Source organism: Diabrotica virgifera, chromosome 5 (genome assembly GCF_917563875.1).
Source record: "Diabrotica virgifera virgifera chromosome 5, PGI_DIABVI_V3a".
Classification (NCBI taxonomy): Eukaryota; Metazoa; Arthropoda; class Insecta; order Coleoptera; family Chrysomelidae; genus Diabrotica; species Diabrotica virgifera.
This window is the reverse complement of record NC_065447.1, coordinates 59,901,174-59,926,532: the sequence shown is the minus strand read 5'-3', so window position 1 is coordinate 59,926,532 and position 25,359 is coordinate 59,901,174. Positions and strand designations below refer to the sequence as shown.

General features: G+C 32.7%; 1 protein-coding gene across 5 annotated transcripts in view; it reads left to right on the top strand.

Moving 5' to 3' along the window:
* Positions 1-25,359, top strand: part of LOC114330927 (protein mesh) — a 160,338-nt gene that overhangs the window by 16,351 nt on the left and 118,628 nt on the right. For 4 of the 5 annotated variants that reach the window (XM_028280398.2, XM_028280405.2, XM_028280375.2 and 1 more), the window contains exon 2: positions 2,855-2,977. The exons of the other annotated variant lie outside the window; for it this stretch is intronic. In XM_028280398.2, the coding sequence (XP_028136199.2) occupies positions 2,855-2,977 (123 nt within the window). The remainder of the gene's footprint in view (positions 1-2,854; positions 2,978-25,359) is intronic. 5 annotated transcript variants of the gene reach the window in all.

The window sequence follows — 25,359 nt, the reverse complement described above, 5'->3', positions numbered from 1 at the left end:
AAAAACTTTTAAAAATTCGACTGGTATTTCATCGCATCTTGTTGCTTTCCCATCTTTCGTTTGATCTATAGCTTTTATCACCTCACTTTTCAATATTTTTAGTCCATTCAGATCAAGAGTGTTCGTAGAAATATGAAGATAATCCGTAAACAAATCTTTTATGTAAATTGCCCAAGTCTGTAACTGTTCTTCTTTATCTACAATAAGTTTGTTGTTCTCGTCTATTAACTTACCAAACTGTTTTTTCTTGTAGTATAAGTAAACTCCTTGATTTTTTTATGCATGTTAAAACTATCGCGTCTTCGTTCTAGCTCTTCTATCTCTTGACATTTTTCTTGTAACCATTTCTCTTTGGATTCTTTAATCTTTCTGCTGACAGTTCTATCTAGTTCTTTATATTGTTCGGGATTATGCTTGTTTTCCCTCCTTCTGTCCATGAGGTGTAATATTTCATCTGTCATCCATTCGTTCTTCTTCTTCCGATCATAGTCACCAATTACTTCTTTCGCACCGTTGCATATAGCGTCCCTTAAGTTGATCCAGTCTCTTTCAATATCATCAGTATTGGTTGTTAAAGCAACATTACTATTAATGCTATTTGTAAGCTTGACTTTTATCTCGGGATTTCTGAGTTGATCCATATCTAATCTCTTGTTATTCTGTTTCTGGATGAAGGTTTTTAGTCTGACTCGTAATTGGGCTACAAGAGGATTATGATCAGAGTTTATATCAGCTCCAGGATATGTTATCGAGCCAATTGGAGGAATTGGAGGAGAAATTGGAGGAGGAATGTTATCGAGCCCTAGGTATCTTGGTATGCCGGAGTTTCTATCGAAAATGTTTTCCAAACTCTAATAAATCTTGTGGCCTCATCGAAGGCCAACGGTTTCCTTATTTGTAGTTTTAGGATCTCTTCTGGTTCAATCCTCAATTGACCAGTGAATTCCTTTCTCATATCACTTAGCACATTGCAATGGCATAGGATGTCTCTTCTTCCATTTATCATTTTTAAATCATGGTTCATTCACCGTTGTATAGGAGTTTTCTTAGACGACAATGTCCAGTCCAGGTGACCGTTTTAATCATTTATTGAGCTTCATCATTTCCTTAGTGTGGATTTGCCCTTGAGTGGCTCTCCATTCCTTTTAATGATTCCTTATCAGCCACTTCTGCGCTTATTTTTTGTAGCATCTTTGGTAATCAGACAGAATGGCTCTAGGTCTACAAAAGTTTTACTCGAAATTTGTTTTGCCAACAAATCGACTTGGTCTTTCCCATGCATCTCTTTATGTCCCAGCATCCATATTAAAAATAGTTTAAAATCTTTTGCCAGGTTGTTGCCAGGAGATCTTTGCAGTTCCTTATCAGTTTTGATTTGGTGAGTAGGTTATTTACTGCTAGTATAGCCGCTTAGCTATTTGTATAAATATTGATTCTCTTTGCTTTGGGATCTTCATCCATAATTTCATAAATGCAGGCTACGAAAGCAAAAACTTCAACCTGGAATACAGTAGTTGTATATTGACCTAGGCTGTAAGATTTATTATAATTGAGAAGGAGGACTTTAAATCCAGTAACATGGACAGTTTAAATCCATCAGTGAACTGTATTAAATTAAATCCCCATAATGTTTGGACCTTTTTGTTCTCTAGATGACATAATTGTGTTAATCTTCTCAGTGAAGATTAGTTCTGGAATCACCATATCTGAGTTCATCATAGAGAGTTTCCCAGTAGTATTTGTGTGGCATTCTATTCATAATTCGATTTCCAAGTATTATTTGTTTTAAGTCTCAAGATGGTCATACAGACTGCCTCCGAAATATGTAATTCTAGCGTAATAGCCTCTAAAGATGCTGTTTCTGTACTATCCAAGTTACTATAGAGGTTGCACAAGATTGTAGAGTAGACTTTTTTCATCAAAGGACCGAACCATAAGTACTGTCGATCGTATCATTGACGTGTATAATTATTGTATAACCACCAACAGATTATCTTTGGTTAGCCCACAGATTTTAGCTGCAACTCGCCTGCATCTCCAGAAGAGTCGCGTAGCCCTGTTGGTTATATTGTTATTATGAATGCGCAATTTAGTTTGAAATCCAGGGTTAACTCTAGATATTTGACTTCATTTGTTCTTTTTAGTTTCTCCCTAAATAATTTCAGCTCACTCATTCCAGTAAGCTTCCTCATATTAACGAAGGCTCTTTTAGAGCGTCCTTTTTTCTTTCTCTTGATATGCCCACTCACCACGTCAAGACTTGTCTTCGTACTTTTAGAATAATTAAAATATTATACAAATATAACCTTTTTCTAGTACTATATCTTACTGGAGTAAAACATTTTTTCATTTTCTTGCCTTGAAACCGTCCAGTCTAGTCTATCCCACTGAACTGAGTATACTCCCATTGCATAATTGTAGTTAGGCATCCCTCCGGTGTAGATCCCTCTGCTCTGATATTGGTACGTGCCTTTATTTTCCCCATATTCAGTTACGGGTCCAAAACATGGACAATGAAATCGGACGATAGGAAAAAAATGATGCCTTCGAGATGTGATGCTGGAGGATAATGATTCAAATCTCATGGATACAGCACAGAACAAATCCAAGGAGGATTAAGTAGGCGTCTTAAAGTTGGTTGGTAGGTTGTATCAACATAAATTATTCTTTTATCAACATGTATGGTTATCTCCCGTAATATGTGAGTGTATTTATGTGTATATATTTTACAATTTGTCTATACCATAGTCTTGTTAAAGCATGAAGTCCCATATTTGAGCACTAAGTATTTTTTACAAAATATGGATCTTAGAAAAACACTAAATATAAAAACATTTTCTTATTTTTGTTATAGAAGTAGATAAAACCTTAGTTAATGTAACCAATAGTTTGGTAAATGTGACTAAAAATCCCAGACGGACTTATCAGACAGTTAATAAATTGGGCAAATATTCGACATTTTATGCTGCAGATTACGGTTAGTTAGTATAATTCAGTTAGCTTGCAATGCTTACTAACGCTTCTTCATATAAATGCTTGGGGAATTTGCTTAAAGATATAAATCTCAATTTTCCATGTAATACATTATAGGATTTTTCTCATGTTTACTACTATGTACGATTAGCTGATTTTGTGATGTTAAATTAAATTAAAAAGAAAGTAAGTATAAACTAACAAATTAACTAATGAAAGCTTTAATAAGTCTACTACTCTAGAAACAATTTTTACGGAAAATCTTTCAAAATCATCGCTATCTTGACTCCCATTAGAGCAGTTTTCTAATTTCCAGTCTCTACCGATGGCGGTCTACCTACCAGATTTCAAAACTGTGACACAAATCAAAAGTGGTATTCCTACTGAAACCCGGGAGAGACCCTGAACTACCGATTAACTACAGTCCGATATCTCTGCTATGCTATAGTTTAAACCGTATTCAGGAAAAATTAGATGCAAAACTAATTCAACAACAAACGGGCTTCAGGCCAGGTAAATTGCTCACAGGTCAAGTACTGAACTTATCAGTGTACGTGTACATAGAGGAGGAATTTGAGCAGAAATAAATAGTGTGGATAGCTTTACAGTGGCAAATGATATAATAAACCACAGAACCTTGCGAACTAAGTAACTAAGATCTATAACACTGTGCTTGACCATGACCTGGTAAAGATCATTAGATCACTGTTGTGTAACGGAGGGTTCTACGTTGTGCTAAATGGAAAGAAGGGCAGGTGGAGAACTCAAAAAAATGGCCTACCTCAAGGAAGCGTTCTGGCGGCGTCTCTATTTAACATCTAAACCCACGACCAACAAATGCACCCTCAAACTAGAGTTTTGTTTGCGCTGACGACCTTGGTATCGCCGTAAAAGGAAAAACTCTCATACAAGTGGGGTCGACAATGGAAGAGTCTTTAAACATTATATCAACCTACTACAACCATTTGGCGCATGTAAACCTAAATGTATCTTGGGAGGAACAACACTTGGAACATACAGATAGGCCCAAATATCTTGGAGTCATACTAGACCGGTCACTAACATAAATTCCACTGTCAAAGTACAAGACAAAAAGTTGCTAAGAGAAACAACCTTCTCCGGAAACTTGCAGGGAACAAGTGGGAGCAAACCCACAGGTCTTAAAGTTAACAGCTGATGCCTTATGTTTCTCAGCAGGGGAATATGCTTGCCCCGTGTAAGGTAGATCTAGACACGCCCAGCAAGTCACCACTGTGACTTGTGACAAATGATTGTGACTGTGACAAATGAAACACGTAGATAAAATGATGTAAATTAAGTAATTGATGTTTCTTTCTACATGTTTCATAATTTAATGTTTCATTCTACATGTTTCATGATTTGATGTTGTAGAATGAAACAGTGATTTCATATGAAATCTACCCCTCTATCCCTACTGTACCGGGAAGCTGGATTCGCATCACCAGAAGACCGTAGGTAGATGCGCTTTGCAATATGTGGAGAAGTTCGGGCATTGGGTGGAATGCATAAAACGTAGTACCTGCTAATGCTTCAAGTATGTACTACATTTTTGAAGATTTTACTTAACTTGCAAACCATTAAATACTTTGTAAGTGTAGTAAAACACTTACAAAGCATTTGTAAGTGTAGTAATGCTTTGTAAGTATATTAGAATCTTCAAAAATGTAGTACATACTTGAAGCATTAGCAGGTAGTACGTTTTATGCATTCCACCCAATATTTCGATGAGAGGCACTAATTATACGGGCTTGATAAACCGCCAGAAACCAGCCGCCTTAAATGAATGAAAAGGTTTTTGAGAAACTTTAAGGCATGTATCCATCGCCGAGGGTGAGCGCCGCTCCGGGAGCACCAACGTATCCACCATGTGGAGCAGTTACACGGAGCATGGAGCACCAATGTAATGGATACGTGCCTTTAGCGTCTAACCACTCGACCTGTTCCCCTTACACTCAGAACCACTTAATGGAATAAACCTGGACTGGAGAACCTGGCGGACACTCAACCGCACACGCACTGGCGTATGGCGAAATACAGGGTGTGGAGCATCTGAGAGTATGCAGACTTTGCCATTACAGTGCACCCTCTATAATTTATAACTCGCAAATACAAAAGGTGTAGATGTAGCCCGATACTGGGCAGAAAAACTGTAGTCGGATCCAGACTCGAAAAAGTAAAGTAAGCCCACAGTCACAATATTTTGGGGTTATTGCAGGTTTGCTCATTATTTAATTTTGTATGGAGTAGGAACTTCTGACACAGTCCGCATATCATTATGTCTGACATCAATTGTTCTCCCTCGAGAAGTACAGTCAAACCCGCTTATTGGAATAGCATTCGTGTCAAGCAAAAATATTCTTATAAGCGGGATATTCTAATATCCGTTCATTGGTGGTTAGCTTAAATAAGTGTACCGAATATATATTATAATAGTACATACTATGTCAATATGTAAATGCATATGGTTTTAGGTCTTTTTATATCAATAAAAATTTATAATCTATTTACAAAAATAATTACGAAACGATTAGAAAATAAATTGGAATTGGGTTTTAGCTTTCAAACAAACGATCAACTATTGGTAATAAACAATCTTATAGAAAAATTCTGTTTCTAAATCTTGGTTGTTCTTAAAAACAGCCAAGTGGGTGGCAATAATATGTGCCTATAGAAATTTGTAGACAAATGGAATTATTTTATGACCTTGTCGGCCAACGATTAAATTTTCTGTGGGAAAGGAGCGTTTACTCATAACACAGTAATACAGTGTTTATTAGGTACCTGACAAACCGTAATAATATACAAAACAACAGGTTTTCCAAGTTCTTACCGACAAACCATTACACCAGGCAAAATTTAATTTTTTAAGAAATTGTACGTAAAAATGTATTCTTGACCTGAAAAAATTATTCTATAAAGCGGTATTATTTTACTAAACCTTATTCCAATAAACGGATAAATTTATTAAAGGGTAAATAGAAACGTTTCCGGATTTCGAATTTATATTCCATAAACCGGGATATTCCTATAACCGGTACTCTAATAAGCGGGTTCGACTGTAGTTGGAGATTACCGTGGTATGACGAGCTTAGTGTCAACATACTGGTCCCTATAAATAAAATTTATCAAATACAATGTAGAAACAAAGATTATAAAAACTGTCAATTGAATTTTACGTTTTTTTTTTACTTAAAAATATGTTTAATCATCACTATGTAGGTACTCATATTTCGCAATAAACATTTTTCATAGAAATTGAGATTTATATCACAAATGGTTTGCGTGAAACAAAAACATAACATTATCTATCTTTTATCTAAATTTATAGATTTGTTTAGTACCTGTTCAATGAGATATAAAACGACGCCATGTTGTATGGGTGCGGTTTGTGTAAATATGGAGTTAAGCAAACAGACTTTTTTGCTTTTTGGCTGTTGCTTTGATAACATTTTTATACGTTGGGTAACGTTCTTTATGTTGTATATACATAGTAATAAACCTACTGACTCATCTGGATGACTTAAAATAGTATCATCACTTAAATCTCTTGTAAATACACAACGTGTTATTGGACATAACATGATATGGGATATACCTTTTGAATAAAATGAATTAAACTTAATTAATAACTTACAAAATATTGTTATTGTGTCAATTCTAGTTATATATTGTGAGATTAAAACTAATCTACAAAAATCATACGGAGCATTGTCCTCAGTCAGCGTAAAATGGTTAAATCTTGTTTCATAGTCTTGCACAACTTTTTTGACAATGTGATGAACCAAAATGTGTCGTTAAAAATTTGAATAACGTTACTCTGTTTCAACCCTCTCTCCCACTTTTTAAAATATATACTTTAAAAATCACATAATATGTAGGTATATTATGACCCAACAAGTGGCCATACGGATTATGAACTAGAAAAACTCTACAATATTACGGGGAGAAAGACAGATGAGACAGAAAATTCGTTTGAAAAACAAGAACAAGTTTAACTTTACTTAATTTCTTGCTGAAAAAAAATCTATTCTAAATGAACAGCTTCTACAAAAAAAGACCATCGGAGATGGGCGTGAAAAAAGGCAAATATTTAGAGATATTACAGTCCTAAACCAAATTTCAATAGATACCGACCATATAACGGTAAAAAAGCCTCCGTAGAAATGGATCTCCATAGAAATGGGAAGAAACCTCCTTGATGGCCCATACGCATGCACATTACTTTTAAATCACCACGGATCATCTAATCATTGGGCAGAATAGCCTATTTTATTAAAAACCATTTTCATAGCTTTAATTTATGTATATTTACATGTTACCGTTTTGTATTAAAAGAGTGTTTAAACTAGTTTTGGATAGAACAATAAACATCTTCCAGTTTTTCTTTGTATACTCAATATCATACTGTTTCATCAGAACCGAAAAACTTGGAAAATTATTTTGTCATAGATTGATAGGATATATCTTCTTTCCGATAATCAATACTTTCCAATATTAATTTCGTACTTTCCTGAGTTCTTCCATTTCTTCTTCTTCACAATCTTAACATACAGCCAGCATGACAATGTCATCAGCAAAGGTGGTTACTGTATTATGAATTACTCAGAGATTAATCCGAAAATCAAAATGTACATTCAAATGAGAAATAAGCCACAATTTTACCTAAAAATGATTTTATTAACGTTTCGACGCCCAAGTCGGGTGTCGTTGTCAAAATACAAAATAATACTAAATAAATAAAATGTTGTTGCTTAGTAAAAAATTCTTCTAATAATTTATTTAATCTGACTCATTTATATCGGCAATTCAGACACGTATTATACATTTTAAAGTAGACGACTTTAAAATGATATTGCCAATATTGATGAGTTGCGTTCTTGCTTAATTTATATTTAAGACATTATTTGTATCATACTTTATCAAAAATGTTACCTAAAGTTAAATTAAAAAGCATCGTTTACTGTCATCTGTCATTGGTTTTGAGAAATCTCTGGTTTAATTCATGTGTCTTTAATTTAGTAACTTACTTTTTAACCTAGTTATTTTACACACAGTCCGGTCTTTTATGAAAAAAGAACTTTTCAAGTCTTATTTATTTGTATTGAGATAATATTTTATAAGAATTACATTATCCATCAGAAACTGATACGGTTTGAAGATTCATCTACTAGATGATTTCAATTAAAAAGATGAAGTAGCATTAGGTATCCTTTTAATTTATCTACCACTTAAAGATGTAACAAAAACAGTAAAAAAATTATACAAATTTTTCTTTCTTGATTTTTTTCTGGTCTAATTCAATCAGATCTAGACTAGTCAGTAGAACAATAGTTACATACAACGAAAATGAAAGTTTCTGTTGATTAAACACCCGAAATAGTTCAAATACACTTTGTTTATCTTTTGTTGTTATTAAGGTGAAACAATCTAGCACACGATAAAACTGTGTAAACTAGAGTGATCTACAAAAAATTATTACGATAGTGCGATAGTGCTACTACCGCAAGGCGTACATTTGTATTATTTTAAGAGTTAAAATCCTAATAAACTATTTTTGGCGTCATTTTAGTTATATTTAGATACTATGAAATGCTGACAATATTTTTGTTACAATATAAGCAATATAATGTTGCTATATTGGTGTCCGAAATAGACTCTACGGGATGCGATCTCCAGATGGTACGGGAAGAGCAAAAGTGAAGATAAATATAAAAAACAAAATAGCATGATTTTTAAAAGAACATCTGTGAAATGGACACCCCCTGAAAATATAGGAGAATATCAGAAAGAAATAAAAAAATCTGAACTATGATGATGCCCCTGGATATTATCACTTAAAATCTTGAAGTCTGTCTTAAAATATCAACAGAAAAATATTGCCCCAAACAAAAAATAATACATAGAATAAACCAAATAATAACATATTTCATATTGATGAAAACAGAAAAAACTGTCAGGTAGAACCACACAGGAATATAGATCAATAAATAGGGAAATAGATGGTAATTAAAAATGCAATAAAAAAAAATAAAAATCTGAAAGTTCTATATAGAAAAGTGAAAACTGTATAAAAAAATGTAGAAAACTGTATAAAGCTACAGTTTAGCAATCTATCATTTTTTTCGTATCTCCAGTATTTTCGGAGATATTTTGAAGTAAAAGATGAAAAATGGGAAATTTCAAAAAATTAATTTTTCTTTAAACTCCAATTTTTCTAAAAGTAGGCCTTTTAAATAAGTCAAGCTTCTTGGGTGTATTGAAAATATAAATATAAAATGAATTACAGAAAGGTAAAGACCAATTTTTAATTAGGAGGGTAGTTAGGGGGTTGTTTTCACTGATTTTTTCATAGAGAAAAGCAGGTACCGACCTTTTTTTTTTATCATAAGCCGCTTAATTTTCAGGATAGAAACTTTTTATTATAATTTTTTGAGAGGCCTAGCTGTATACTTGAAAAAAAAATTTTTTAATTTTCTTCGAAAAATGCAAAGTTTTTCCGCTATTTTACTTTGAATATTTCAAATTATGCATTTGACGAAAATAGCTAACTTTTAACATGCCGTATCTCGGTTTATATTGGTCTAAAAGATATTACAGGAAACGAATTTGGTTTGTGTTACTAAAAAATACAATTTTGATATCTACAGTTTGTTTTATTAAATGCATATTTTTCGAGGTATTCTCAAAAAACCCTCTAAAAAGTCGATTTTTTCATCGAAAAACTGTTACTTTCAAGCGCGAATAACTCGAAAAATATTAGTTTTACGAAGAAAATGTAAAAAACATTTTTTTCTTAGAATTACTTTTTAGATGGATTTACATGGTTAAAATGTAATAAAAAATTCCCGCCCCCGAGATGGGGTGGCAACCACCCCCAAGGTTTTAGCGTACAGCACCATGATATAGAAAATGATCCTTGGAGTATTACCTACCTTCTGTGAAAATTTCAAGTAAATCCATGCTGGACGAAAAAATTGCGAGCCAAAATGCTTCATAAACTATGAATTATACAGGGTGAGTCATGAGGAACTGTACATACTCCTACCTCGTATAGAGGCCCCTATGGGGAATAACAAATGACCATTAAAAAGTGTCTGCTTCCATTGTTTAATAATATACAGGGCGAGTTTCGCATTTTGACAGAAATTTATATTCGTCATAATTTTTGAACGGTCAGATCGATGTGTCTCTTATTTTGGTCAAGCGTTACACTATTATCACCTAATCAACTGATTTATTTAAACTAGAAAAAAATCAGGTCCGGCTTTAAAAAATTAGTTCGTTTGGGTCTTTGAAAAAATTTCACCCTGTATACGCTTTTTGAAAACTCTAATATTAATTTTACAAATTAGACAAATAGGCAATTAAAACGGCATATTTAGTTTTCCCCACACGATTACTTAATTTTTTTATTAAAAAATCAAATTTGTCAAAATCGCAATTTTACCATAAAAATAAAAAAAATTAAACAACGTTTTTCTTAAAATTAAAAAAAAAAAGAATTTTAAATGGAACGTTGTAGCGAGTTAAACCGTAATTTCATCTTTTTCATCTGATTTGTCTAATTTCTAAAATTCATATTAGAGTTTTCAAAAAGCGTATACAGGGTGAAATTTTTTCTAAGACCAAAACGAAATTATTTTTTAAATCCAGGCCTGATTTTTTTCTAGTTTGAATAAATCAGTTGATTGGGTGGTAAAATAAATTAAATATTTGTTAAAAAAATTAATTTTTGTAATAAAAGTAATTTTTTTTAAATCTATGGTTTACTTTACCAAACTTTTAATTATTATTCATAGTCAAATTTGATTTTTTTATAAAATATTAAGTAATCATGTGGGGAAAAATAAATATGCCATTTTAATTGCCTATTTGTCTAATTTGTAAAATTCATATTAGAGTTTTCAAAAAGCGTATACAGGGTGAAATTTTTTCTAAGACCCAAACGAACTAATTTTTTAAAGCCGGACCTGATTTTTTTCTAGTTTGAATGAATCAGTTGATTGGGTGGTAACACAAATCAAATATTTGTTAAAAAAATTAATTTTTGTAATAAAAGTTAATTTTTTTAAATATATGGTTTATTTTACCAAACTTTTAATTCATAGTCAAATTTGATTTGTTTATAAAAAATTAAGTAATTGTGTGGGGAAAAAAATAAATATACCATTTTAATTGTCTATTGGTCTAATTTGTAAAATTCATATTAGAGTTTGTGAAATGTGAAATTTTTTCTAAGGCCCAAACGAACTAATTTTTTACAGCCGGACCTGATTTTTTTCTAGTTAGAATAAATCAGTTGATTAGGTGGTAATAGTGTAACGCTTGACCAAAATAAGAGACACATCGATCTGACCGTTCAAAAATTATGACGAATATAAATTTCTGTCAAAAAGCAAAACTCACCATGTATATTATTAAACAAGGGGAGCAGATACTTTTTAATGGTCATTTGTTATTCCCCATAGGAGCCTCTATACGAGGTAGGAGTATGTACAGTTCCTCATGACTCAACCTGTATGAGACAAGAGAGAGAGATGGGCATACATAAACGACAGAACGAATAAGGTAAAGATAAGAGAGTATAAATGCAATAGCTTTAAATACGTAAGTGTAATCAATAATAACATGTAATCAAAAGGAACAAAATGAACATTTTCCAAAGAGTTCAAACTGGACATAGAACTTTTTAAAAATAATATCCTCACCGACACGAACTATCAATTATTTTTACGATGACGTTTCTGTTTATTGAGTGTGAGAATGTGTTTGTTATCTTGCTGAATTACTATTCTTGCTAATTTCAGAATGCGGAAACTCTTGTATTAGCCCAATAAATGACCGTTTTGGAGTGTAATTTCCAGGGGCAACTCCGAATTGCATGAAAATTTGGATTTAGGTTCTATTTACCCTCCACTTCAAAGTTGAATTTGTGCCGTTGGTTGCTTTTATTTGGGGGGTGACATTTACCCCTTCTCGGGGGGTGAAAAACGCGTGTTTAAAATAAGGCCGGAAATGGATAAATTGACTTATTTTAAGCACCTTTTGTTCTATAAAGTTTTTTACGTAAGTCAATACTTTTCGAGTTATTCGCGATTTAAAATGTTGATTTTTCGACAAAAAAAAACTACGTTTTCAGACCGTTTTTCCCAAATAACTCAAAAAGTAAATATTTTATCGAAAAAAATATTTTAAGCAAAAGTGTAGCCTATAAAAAAACGAAAAAAATGGTGTACCAGTAAAGTCTAGCAATTGAGTAGAAGCAAAGTTGTAGGTCATGAAAAATACGTTCTTATTCGTCTAATTCCAAATTGAATAATTCAACGCGAAATCACCGAAGAAAGAAGCGTTTTTCGGGAAAACCTGATTAACATTTTTAAAGTATCGAAAAAAAGCTTAATATGTGTTTTTTACAAAAGTTTACAGCATCAAAAAATAAACGAGTTACACTGAAAAAAAAAGTTGGTCGGTTTTTTTGGTAAAAAAAATCGTGAAAACCTCCCTCTATTTAGCACCCTAAATGAAATTAATCATTTGGCTTTACCGTCTATTATAACTGTATGTGTATTGTTTATATCATCTGTAAGTTTGATTGGTTTGAAGTGCTTATTTTTAAAAACATTTGGTTTCATAGTAAAAAAAGAATTCTAAAAATTTTTGAAAAATTTCATTTTTTCAAAATAACTTAAAAAGTATTAGGTTTTGCTATTATAAATATGCTGGTTTCATTTTGTTTCTCCGTAAGACAAAAACTGGTTAAGATATGGCTGTTCAAAATTTACATACACTCGTGATTAGTGACCCATTCAAGCTTTCTCAATTATAACCCTTTCAAAAATAAACACTTTAAACCGGTGAGACTGACAGATCATATAAAAATAGATAGGTAAGTAAATTGTTTGTAAAGCGGTAGCGATTAATTTCATTTGGGGAGCTAAACAGGGCGAAATTTTCATGATTTTTTACAAAAAAAAAAAAGAGGGCCAACTTTATTTTGAGCGTAACTCGCTTATTTTTAATGCTAAAACTTTTGTTAACAATTAAAACAAAGCTTTTTATAAACACTTTAAAAAAGTTTAAAGGGGTTTTTCCCGAAAAGTGCTTAATTTTTCGGTGATTTCACCTTGAACTATTCGATTTGGAATTAAACGAATAAGAACGTATTTTTCATGAGCTACAACGTTGTTTTTATTTAATTGATAGACTTTACTGATACACCATTTTTTTTGGGTTTTTTATAAGCTACACTTTTTGAGTTATTTGCGAAAGACCGTCTGAAAACGTAGATTTTTTGTCGAAAAATCAACATTTTCAATGGCAAATAACTCGAAAAGTATTGACTTAATAAAAAACTCTATAGAACAAGAGTTGCTTAAAATCAGTCAATTTATCCATTTCCGGTCTTATCTTGAACATATGTTTTTTCACCCCCGAGAAGGGGTGACTGTCACCCCCCAAGTAAAAGCAACCAACGGCACAATTTCAACTTTGAAGTGGAGGGTAAGTAGAACCTAAATCCACATTTTCATGCAATTCGGAGTTGCCCCTGAAAATTACACGGTATCGCCGAATTTCCCGTTCATTTACTGGGCTATATCTATTATTAGTCTAAGAGCTAGAGCCGAAAAATCATCGTCATAAGTAATATGGAGTTTGGCCTGTGAAATGTGTCTATTGTATATTGATAATTATGACCCCTTTCAGGCTGACACCTCAGTGGATACAGGAAGTAGCAATAGGGGATGAAAGGGGAAAGCTAGTGTAGTCTTTAAAGGTTTTCACCTCCTATTTTGTTAAACCTCCATCGATTTGCATGAAAATTGGTGACTAGTTAGAACATACCTCAGGAAATAAAAATGGTTTGGTGCCAACTTGCACTTTTACCCTGGGGGTGGATGCCACCCCTTCTCGGGGGGTGAAAACGACTTTATTCAAAATAACCCCACAAATCGATAGATTTATAAATAAAATTATAAGTAAAATTTGTTATATCATGTTATTAAAATACATCTACACTTTTTGAGTTATTAAAGATCAAAGATTTGTCTGTTTAAGAACACATGCGTGAAGTTACGGATGATAAAAAGAACCTATTAATTAATTGTAGGTTACTAAAATATTATTTTTATATTATTTCGATATTATAAATTTAGCAACAGTGTATTCGAATATGTCAAATGTACCCATTATTGGACACCCCCAGTTTCTGGACATATTCAGTTTATATTGATAGAAAAATTTCAATTAAACATCGAAATAATATAAAAATAATATTTTACTAACATACAATTAATTAATATGTTCTTTTTATCATCCATAACTTCACGCATATGCTCTGAAATAGACAAATTTTTGATCTGTAATAACTCAAAAAGTATTGATTTATTTTAATAACATGATATACCAAATTTTATTTAAAATTTGTCCCTCTATCGATCTGTGGGGTTATTTTTAATACAATTGTTTTCCCCGCGGGAAGGGGTGGTATTCACCACCAGAGTAAAAGGGCAAGTTGTCACCAAATCAGTTTTATTTCTTGAGGCATGCTATAACTAGTCACCAATTTTCATGGAAATCGATGGAGGTTTAACAAAATAGGAGGTGAAAACCTTAAATGACTGCACTAACTTTCCCCTTTCATCCCTTATTGCTACTTCCTGTATCCACTGAGGTATCAGCCTGAAATGGGTCCTAGTTGTCAATATACAATTGACATATTTTACAGGAAAAACTCCATATTACTTATGATGATGATTTTTCGGCACTGGCTCTCCGTCTACAAGGAGAAGTCAACAATAGATACTATTCATACGATTAAAAAATATGAAGAAGACGTATACCAGTAAAATATATACAGTCGAACTTGCTTATTGGAATAGCCTTCGTGCCAAGCAAAAGTATTCCTATAACCAGGATATTCAAATAACCGGTCATCGGTGGCTAGTGGAAACGTTTCGCGACCTCAAAATTATATTCCTTAAAGCGGGATATTCCTATAACAGGGATTCTAATAAGCGGGTTTGACTGTATTGAACTACTTTTGTTATATGTATTGAACATCCTTGATATTAAAAAACTTTCAATAACAAGGATTTGATTCAGTAAAAATAATTGTTATTTGTACTGGGGTAGATAAAGTGTCACTAACCTTGCTTAATCTTGGCTGGGAGTATGTAGTCAGAAAATCAACAAAGGGGCACTTACAATGAGATAAGAACAAGTGCTAGCATATTCCGTCGATAAACTCATAACTAAGAATAGAAAAATAAGTGTAAAATATATTAAAATAATTAGTAGCAGGAAACAAAGCAATATAATTAACAACAAATAAAGAAAACCTAAAATAATTCGATTTGATTAAAAATGTTAACAACAAAACGATTATAATAGGATTAAGTCTAAGATAGCTGAGAATATTATTAACAAAGAACGCACACAGAACGATAAATCAAATAAAAAATAATTATTACGAATAAGGCAAATAAAAATTACTACAAATAAATTACTAAGTGAGAAATTGACAAAGAAGATATAAAATAATAATTCCATCACCGGTCTGTATATTACCGAAATCCTTAGCATGACAAAAAAAGCAAAAGAATGACCTTATCATATTAGAAAGACAAATACGAAGAACACTAGGAAGACAAATATAAATATAAAGACTAAACCATTATCTACCTAACTCATACAAACTGTTCTTTAATAGGTTTGTTCTAGCATCAGTTTCAAACGGTTTGAAACCATCAGCGCGAGTACAGGGGATAGCACTGGTGACTGTATTATGTTCTCTCACTGACCAACTATTTGCTGACAGTTTCTGACTAGTTTGACTGTTTGATAGAACAAACCTATTATCTTTCCCTTAGATAAAACAAACCAGTCCTTATATCGGTTTGGCTCTAGAACTAATACGGCAGCAAACATCTTTAAAACAAGTTTACCAGAATCAACTAAAAGAGCGTATCCAAGGCACCAACGAATCTGTGCAAGAATGCGGAGCGGGGGAGAAAAGATGGCACGACTCGCTTGGCCCGAAGCCTCGGAAGAGTTTTTGCACCAATTCATCATCCAATGATTCTTCGATGGTTTGCGCGATGTAGACTCTCACAGACGCCACCTGCAAGAAAATTGATGCTTTCGAAATATGGCTTTATCGTCAAATCCTGAAAATATTTTATATCGACCAGGTTACTAATCAGAGTGTGTGTTGAGAATGAAAAAAGAAAAAGAGATGTTAATCACAATGAAAACTGCCAAAATCGAATACCTCGGTCGCATCATGAGGAACAGCGAAATATATGGACTTCTGCAACTAAAATTGCAGGAAAAAGTAAAAGGAAAATTGGTACCGCTAAAAAATCTACATACGTGTGCAACACTTCTTCTTCTTCTTCCTTCTTGTATGAAGGTTTTAAAGCCTGTTTGTTCTTCAATATTAGCCTCCTAAATTGTTTAAGTTTTCGCACCATCTTTTTCTTGGTCTGCCAATACTTCTTCGTCCATTTGGAGACTTATCTCGTGCTATTCGTACTATCATATCCTCTGCATTCTACTAATGTGTTCGTTCCACTCCTGTTTCCGTTTTGTTACCCATCCATTCTATATTGCATGATCTTCTTATGTTTTCGCTTATCTCCCTATCCAACAGACTTTTCCCTGATATTCGTCGGAGTATTTTCATCTCTGTTGTTTCTAGTAGTCGTCTCGTTTTAGATGTGCCAGGTCTTGTTTCCGCCGTAAATGTTAATATAGGGCTAATTGCTGCTTTATAGATTCTTGCTTTTGTGTCTTGGCTTAGGTGTTTGTTTGTTCTTCCAGATTGTGTCATTAAGAGATCCCGCCGCTTTACTTGATTTTAAGCTTTGTTGTCGTACTTCCTCTTCAACATCTCCGTAACTGGTTATATCTGTTCCCAGATATCTAAACCTTGCTTCCTGCTTTATTATTTTCCCATCAATTTCAATTTTACATCATAGTGGGTATTTAAATGTTGTCATACATTTGGTTTTTTCTGCTGATATTATCATATTGTATTTCTTGGTTGTTGTATTAAAGATGTGTGTTAATCTTTGGAGATCGTCTTCTGTCTTGGCGATTAATGCGGCGTCATCTGCATAACATAATACTTGGATTTCCTTGTTCCCCATTCTGTAACCATGACCTTTACGTACTGCTTCTATTATTTCATCCATTATTACCTATTTTAAAGAGCAGTGGGCTTAATGAGTCACCTTGTCTGACTCCGCTTTGTACTGGTATAAACTGCGTTAGTTTTCCATTTATCTTTGCCTGTATCCGACTATGAAAGTAGATGTTTTCGATGGTTTGTATAATATTGATTGGTATGTTTCTTCTATACAGTAAATGTAAGACGTCTTCGAATTGGATGAGAACGAAAGCCTTTGTCAGGTTTATACAGCATAGATATACTGGTTTATTGTACTCAATGGCCTTTTTGGTGATTTGTCTCAGTACAAATACGACGTCTACGCAGGATCTTCCGGATCTGAATCCTTGTTGTTCATCTGATAAAGTTGTTAGTTTATTGATTTTGTTGGTTAGGACTTTTGTGGTTAGCTTAAGTGCGGTATTCAGTAGATTTATACCTCTATAATTGGGGTCTTCTTTGTCTCCTTTCTTGAACATTGGTATTATTATGCTGTTTCTCAATGCGTTTGGTATCTTGCAGTGCAATATTAGTTTTTGTATAAGTTCTGTAATCTCTAAGGTTATAGTTTCTTTTGCCTACTCTGTGCAACACAACAACCACAAATCTTTTCAGAGCAGCAGTGTGCAAAGTACAGATTACCATGATGGTCGCCAATATCCGAAACGGATAGGTACTACAAGAAGAAGACCTCCAGCAGACATGACGACTAGAGAGAGGACGCTACCAAATATTGAAGGACACTATCGTCGCAGCCTTGTAATGTGAAGCTGTAAAAAGAGTGTCCCGTCATCAATGCAAGGTCCAGCAAGTAAGAGTATTGCCAAAGAGAAGAATACGATCTAAATAACTGCACTGGATGTTAGCGGCTCTAACTATTCGATGTACCCTGGAAACTTCAACTGTAGCAGATAGTGATGTTGATTATAGTTACTTCCGAGTATTCGTTACAAATCGTTATTTTTGTATAAAGTAATCATTTACAGTATTCGTTTCTTTGATTACTATGATTATTTTTGTTACTTTTGTATTTGAGTACCGGTCATCATATCGAAAATCGTATTTCTCAGTAGGTAGGTATTTTGTATAAAGTAATCATTTACAGTATTCGGTTCTTTCATTACTATGATTACTTTTGTATTTGAGTACCGGTAATCATATCGAGAATCGTATTTCTCAGTAGGTAGGTATTTTGTATAGGTATTCCGATATAATAACGACCTTCACGAAGTACGAAGTAATCAGAGTAATCAAAGTAATCAAAGTAGATACAATAGTCGTTACTCGCTCTGATACGATTGGTACGAAGTAATCAGAGTAATCAAAGTAATAAAAGTAGATACAATAGTCGTTACTCGCTCTGATATGATTAGTACGAAGTAACGAAGTAATCAGAGTAGGTAATCAAAGTAATCAAAGTAGATACAATAGTCGTTACTCGCTCTAATACGATTGGTATGAAGTAACGAAGTAATCAGAGTAATCAAAGTAACGCTTTGCCTCTCTGTATAGTAATCGTTACTTTCGGTATTCGTAAATAACGAGTACTTTGTAACTGATAGTTACTTTTTCAACATCACTAGTAGCAGATCTTCGAGATATCAAATTAACTATAACGCTTTCTAATGGTTAGTTTAGTAACGCTTACGTTTATGACATTAAATTATTGTTTCCAATCTCTACTTACAGCTGTTGAATGATAATTTCAGTTGAAACAAGTATGTAGTTTTTTCTGGAAATATATTTCAGCACGTCGGGTATAAACTTCCCACAAACATAACACGTAAATACACTTGCAGGATACTGGGTTAAATTTTGAATCTGTCAGTCACGTCGACTTGGATTCTAATGTCTTGAATGAGGGCAATATAGACGGAGAGCTAGAGCCGAAAAATCATCGTCATAAGTAATATGGAGTTTTTCCTGTGAAATGTGTCCATTGTATATTGACAATTATGACCCCTTTCAGGCTGACACCTCAGTGGATACAGGAAGTAGCAATGAGGGATGAAAAGGGAAAGTTAGTGCAGTCATTAAAGATTTTCATCTCCTATTTTGTTAAACCTCCATCGATTTGCATGAAAATTGATGCCTAGTTAGAGCATACCTCAAGAATCAAAACTGATTTGGTACCACTTGCACTTTTACCCTGGTGGTGAATACCACCCCTTCCCACGGGTGAAAACTATTTTATCAAAAATAACCCCACAAATCGATAGAGGGGCAAATTTTAAGTAAAATTTGTTATATCATGTTATTAAAATAAATCAATACTTCTTGAGTTATTAAAGATCAAAGATTTGTCTATTTAAGAGCATATGCGTGAAGTTACGGATGATAAAAAGAGCATATTAATTAATTGTATGTTAGTAAAATATAATTTTTTTATTATTTCGATATTTAATTGAATTTTTTTTTTTTTTTTTCATTATAAACTGAATATGTCCAGAAACTGGGGGTGTCCAATAATGGGTACATTTGACATTTTCGAATACACTTTTGCTAAATTTATAATATCGAAATAATATAAAAATAATATAGTGCAGTCAATGGAGGTGGATATGAGCTATTACCTCCGATTTCGTTGAAGCTCCATAGATTTGCATGAAAATTGGTGAGTGGTTAGAGGATATCTCAAGGAACAAAGGTGACATGGTGCCAACTTGCGCTTTCACCCTGGGGCTGGATGCCACCCCTTCTCGTGGGTGAAAATTATTTTATTGAAAATAACCCCATAATTCGATAGAGGGACAAATTCTAAGCAAAATTTATTATATAAAGTTATTAAAATAAATCAAAACTTTTTGAGTTATTGAAGATCAAAGATTTTATTTTTTCTTGAGGAAAATGCATGTTTTTAACCGATTTTTCATCTTTAACTCAAAAACTATAAGTTTTTGCAAAAAAAGTTAATATTACCAAAATTGAAGCTAAAAATTCAATAAATCCTTTACTAGAAAAACCTTTTAGTGTTAACTAAAAGTGAGTTATAGGTATTTGAATATATATTTTTTTTTTCGGCGAGTAAAATAATCTAAGTATTCAAGCTAAAATAACGGGAAAATGATGCATTTTATAACATAAACTTATTTAACATTTGTCAAAGTACTTAAAAATATCTATTAAATGAGCTCCCTAATATGTTGATAGCATTAAAATTTATGCACCAAACCTTTTTCAAAATTTATTTTGTTAAAATTTTTCCAAAAATGTTATCGTTTTTTTTTAATAACTCTGTTTATTTTTAAGATATCAGGTTTATCTAAAAACCGTTTGGAAGTTAATTCCAAGTGCTATTTAACCACATTAAAATTAATCTTTTAGATGCCTCACTTTTTTAAAAATTAAAGGGTAAATGACCCGATTGCATGGTTTTCACGGCAAAATTTAAGATTTAAACGTTTCTATCTCGGTTATTTATTACCCTATGGAAATAGTAAAGGCAAAATATTTGACACAGAATAAACTAAAATTTGGGTATTTATCATTTTTTACGTATATTGAGTATTTTTGGAGTTGTTATCAAAAGAATATGAAAATTACAATAATTTTAAAAATTATGATTTTTTCAAATTATATCTTTTTTTCAAAAATATGCATTCCAAACCGGTCAAAATTATTGAAATCATTACTTATGCTAATATAAAGAAGTTATTGTAAGGAATATTATAAATTTAAATTTTTGTGGAAATGGCGTATGTTTTATTTTTCACCTTTTCCTAAAAAATTCGAAGGGGTTCTTTTATTTTCATCATAACTTGCTTAATTTTGACGCTATTAACTTGTTCTAAAGCTCATTTAATAGGTATTTTGAAGTACATTGACAGATAATTAGCAGGTATATTTTATACATTGCATCGTTTTCCCGTTATTTAAGCTTGAATACTTAGATTTGAGTACTCGTCGAAAAAATACACATTCAATTGCCAATAACTCACTTTGAACTAACATTAGTTTAGTTCTTTAAGTAAGAAATGTATTCAGTTTTTTATTATCATCAATTTCAGTAATTATAACTATTTTGTAAAAGCTTATAGTTTTTAAGTTATACGTGAAAACTCGATTTAAATCATGCATTTTTTTACGAAAAAATAAAATTTTTGGTCTTTAATAACTCAAAAAGTGTTGATTTATATTAATAACTTGATATAACAAATTTTGCTTATAATTTTTCCCTCTATCGATTTATGGTATTATTTTTAATAAAATAATTTTCACCCACGAGAAGGGGTGCCATCCACCCCCAGGGTAAAAGCGCAAGTTGGCATTATGTCACCTTTGTTCCTTGGGGTATCCTCTAATTACTCACCAATTTTCATGAAAATCGATGGAGTTTCAACTAAATCGGAGGTGAAAACCTTCAATGACTCCACTAATATTCTAGTAACATACAATTAATTAATATGTTCTTTTTATCATCCGTAACTTCACGCACGTTAGGGTGGAACGAAAAAAATGATCTTATAATTTCAATGTGTAATAGTGATAGAAAGTTGCCTATAGCCATTGTGAAGCCACAAATAAAATATTTTTCCAAACAAAATATTTTTAGAGGTGCCGCAAAATGTTGAAAGTTAGAATATTTAGTTAAATTTTGCAAATTTTGATGATTTTGGTTTGGTAAAAAATAGCTATTTTAATGTCTTAATTCCATTTTAAGTGATAAATACACACTCTAAAACTACTCTTTCAAGACAATTTTAGTTTTAACTTACAACAATACATTGTTTATTTTTACTAAAACTGGCAAAGTTTGAACTCGAATTCCACATTTAAAGAAATATTAATAGGAAATATTTATTTCATTACTTAATAAAATTTAACATTCTGACTATAGCAGAAGAGCACATTTCAATAGTAGAGGAACCTGGATCAACCTTGCTAGGGTATATAACTTCTGCTTCCGGAACAGGTGAAGCTATAAAAGATAATGGAGCATTTTCAAGAGGACAATCTTTTGAACATTTCCAATATAACAGCTGTCGGATTTGATGGAACTGCCACTAACACCGGCATTAACAATGGTGTAATTGCTTTTATAGAAAAAACCTAAATAAGCCGCTGAAGTGGCCAATTTGTTTGTTCTATACCAATGAATAATTGCCTTTGCATCATTTGTTTTGCACATTGAATGGAAAAACTAAAGACCTTAATGAAGTTGGAGGGCTTTTAGGCAAAGAACTTGAAATCTGTAACCAGCTTCATGTGGTTAATTTCTTTCCCATACAAAACAACCTCCCTACTCTAGAGATTAAGGATGATCTAAGCACAGATCAAAAATATTTACTTGAAATGAGCAAAGCAATCTCCAGTGGTGTATATCCTTGTGATCTTTCTTTAAAAACCCCTGGAAAATTAGCTAATTCAAATTAGCTAATTCACGATGGCTTACGTTGGCCAATCGCCTTCTTCGATTATATGTTGCAACAGAGAATGCTCCAAATAATCCGAAAACTGTAACTATGTACGTATGTGATGAAGGTTTATGTCCCAGTCTGGTTTCATATCAAACTGAAACCATTTTGTGTAAATGGATCAAAACATCTATGGAGACTCATCAAATTTTCACGTTATCTTTGTGAGGAACATCTCTAAATAATTGATCCAGTAATTCAAAGCAATCGGACAAGAGAAAACACATAAGGGAGCTAGGCTGCGACTTTTGAAGGCAAGATCGGAACTCATAAATGGTGTAAGGAAGTTTGTTGTCCCGAAGCTTAACTTTAATGCCAATGACTTACATTGATATAGATATAATTAACTGGACGGTAGAATAAAAATACTTGGCCTCTTATGACAAAACATAGAACTGATGAGGACTTAAAAAATATATAAGTGAAGCAAGAGACCCTAGCTGTCAGGTACAGTGTATGGATTTTCCGTGTTTTCCCTGTCATACACAGGCAGTGAAAAGAGCCATAAATCTCGTGACTGTGTCATCTCGTAGTGTATGTGGTCTTGTTAGAGCAAAGATTTCTTCCCAAAAGATCATGCCCAAGTTTGAGACAAAAAACCATTTTATTTAAGTATCAACATGAATATTGTAACTAAAGAAATCTTATAGCAATGTGTACATATAGCAATTATAGCAATGTTAACTGTTATTAGAAACAATATTTGACTAATAAATGTTAGTTACATCACCAGGTTAAATATAAAAAATATTTGAAATTTTCTGTATTTTTTGTTAAAAACCTATCTTTTCAAAGCTCTTGCGACACCTCAAGATGTAAACCTAGAACAAAAATATTTTGTAGTTTTATTGTAGACATGATAAGGCAACTTTCGAGTGCTATTAGAAAGTTCCATGAAAGAAAAAATGTTTTTCCTATCCTTTCGTTCCACCCTAACGCACGTGCTCTTAAACAGACAAATCTTTGATCTTGAATAACTCAAAAAGTATTGATTTATTTTAATAACATGATATAACAAATTTTACTTATAATTTGTCCCTCTATCGATTTTTGGGGTTATTTTTAATAAAATCGTTTTCATCCCCGAGAAGGGGTGGTATCCACCCCCAGGGTAAAAGTGCAAGTTGGCACCAAACCATTTTGATTTCCTGAGGTATGTTCTAACTAGTCACCAATTTTCATGCAAATCGATGGAGATTTAACAAAATAGGAGGTGAAAACCTCTAAAAAACTCTAACATGAAGTAAAAACCACTTCTATGTAATTGGTATATTTATTAAAATCTAAAAAATCCCAATAGATTGAATAAAATTTGTCCAATTCAGAACGTTTTCAGACCTATCGGTCCATCATCAGTGAATTTGAATACTTGCTAAATAGCCCCAGAACCAAACAATGGTTGAATTTATAATTCGATTTACATTATTTAAAAGTAGTATTAAACAGGCTAAACGCCGATGTTACAAGATATTATAACCTCAGGGAACATGGTGAAACCCTACCAGGAAACTTAATCAACTATCTTAGGCCAACGCTGACTACCAAGTGTGACACACTTGGTAGTCAGCCACAAAAAAACCTCAACCTGTTCAACCTCAAAAAATGGCTCCACATGCTGGCAAATAACTAAAATCAAGAATTGTAAAAAAAATTAGAAGATGGTTGGTCACTACAGAGAACAACAGTTTTTAATATTAATAAAAGATGGAGAGAACAAGAATCTCGAAAGAAAGCAAGGTTTGGGAAGAACTCTCTGAAGAAACATTTTCATAGTTCGTTTCACGCAGATGGACCGAAGACTACAAGCTGTTTATTTGTACATGCCTTCTTCTTCTTCAGGTGCCATCTACGCTACGGAGGTTGACAATCATCATAGCTATTTTAATTTTTGAGGCAGTAGCTCTAAATAGTTGTTTTGAGCTGCATCCAAACCATTATCTCAGGTTTTTCAGCCATGAAATTCGTCTTCTTCCGATGCTTCTTCTGCCATCTATCCTTCCTTGCATTATGAGTCGCAGGATGCCATACTTCTCGCCCCGCATCACATGTCCGAGATACTGTAGTTTTCTTTCGTTAATTTGTAAGTTCAACTTTCTTCTCTTTACCTATTCTTCTCAGTACTTCATTGTTCGTAACTCTATCTACCCAGGAAACCCTCATAATTCTTCTATAGGTCCACATTTCAAATACGTTACGTCTTTTCATTGTCTCTACATTTAACGTCCATGATTCCACTCCATAGTATAGTTTATAGTACACTGTATACGTAACATTTTGTTAGGCGTATTTTAAAAGCTAACGTTAAATCTTTGCTACATAGGACCTTTTTCATTTTCATAAAATTAGAACGTGCTTTTTCGATTCTGACTTTGATTTCTGCAGTATAGTCATTATTTTCTGTTATAAGTGTTTCTAGGTAAGTGTACTATTTTACTCTTTCGATCGAGTATATGCAGTATAGTCATTATTTTCTGTTATAAGCGTTCCTAGGTAAGTGTACTATTTTACTCTTTCGATCGAGCATTTGCAGGTCTTGTAAATTTACATACCTAATTTAGTATAATTTTGGTCTTCCAGACCCTCGATTTCTTTCGAGAGTTTCTTGTTCCCTCAATTTTTTATTAATAGAAAAACTGTGGGCCTGCTTATGTTAAAATGTTTTGCTGCCTCTGATAGTGCCCAGTTATCTTTTAGTTTGGTTACAATTCTTGCTTTAATAAAAAAACCATACAGAAGTAAAAACTTCCTTTTTCTATGAATGCTATGCAATGTGCAACTTCT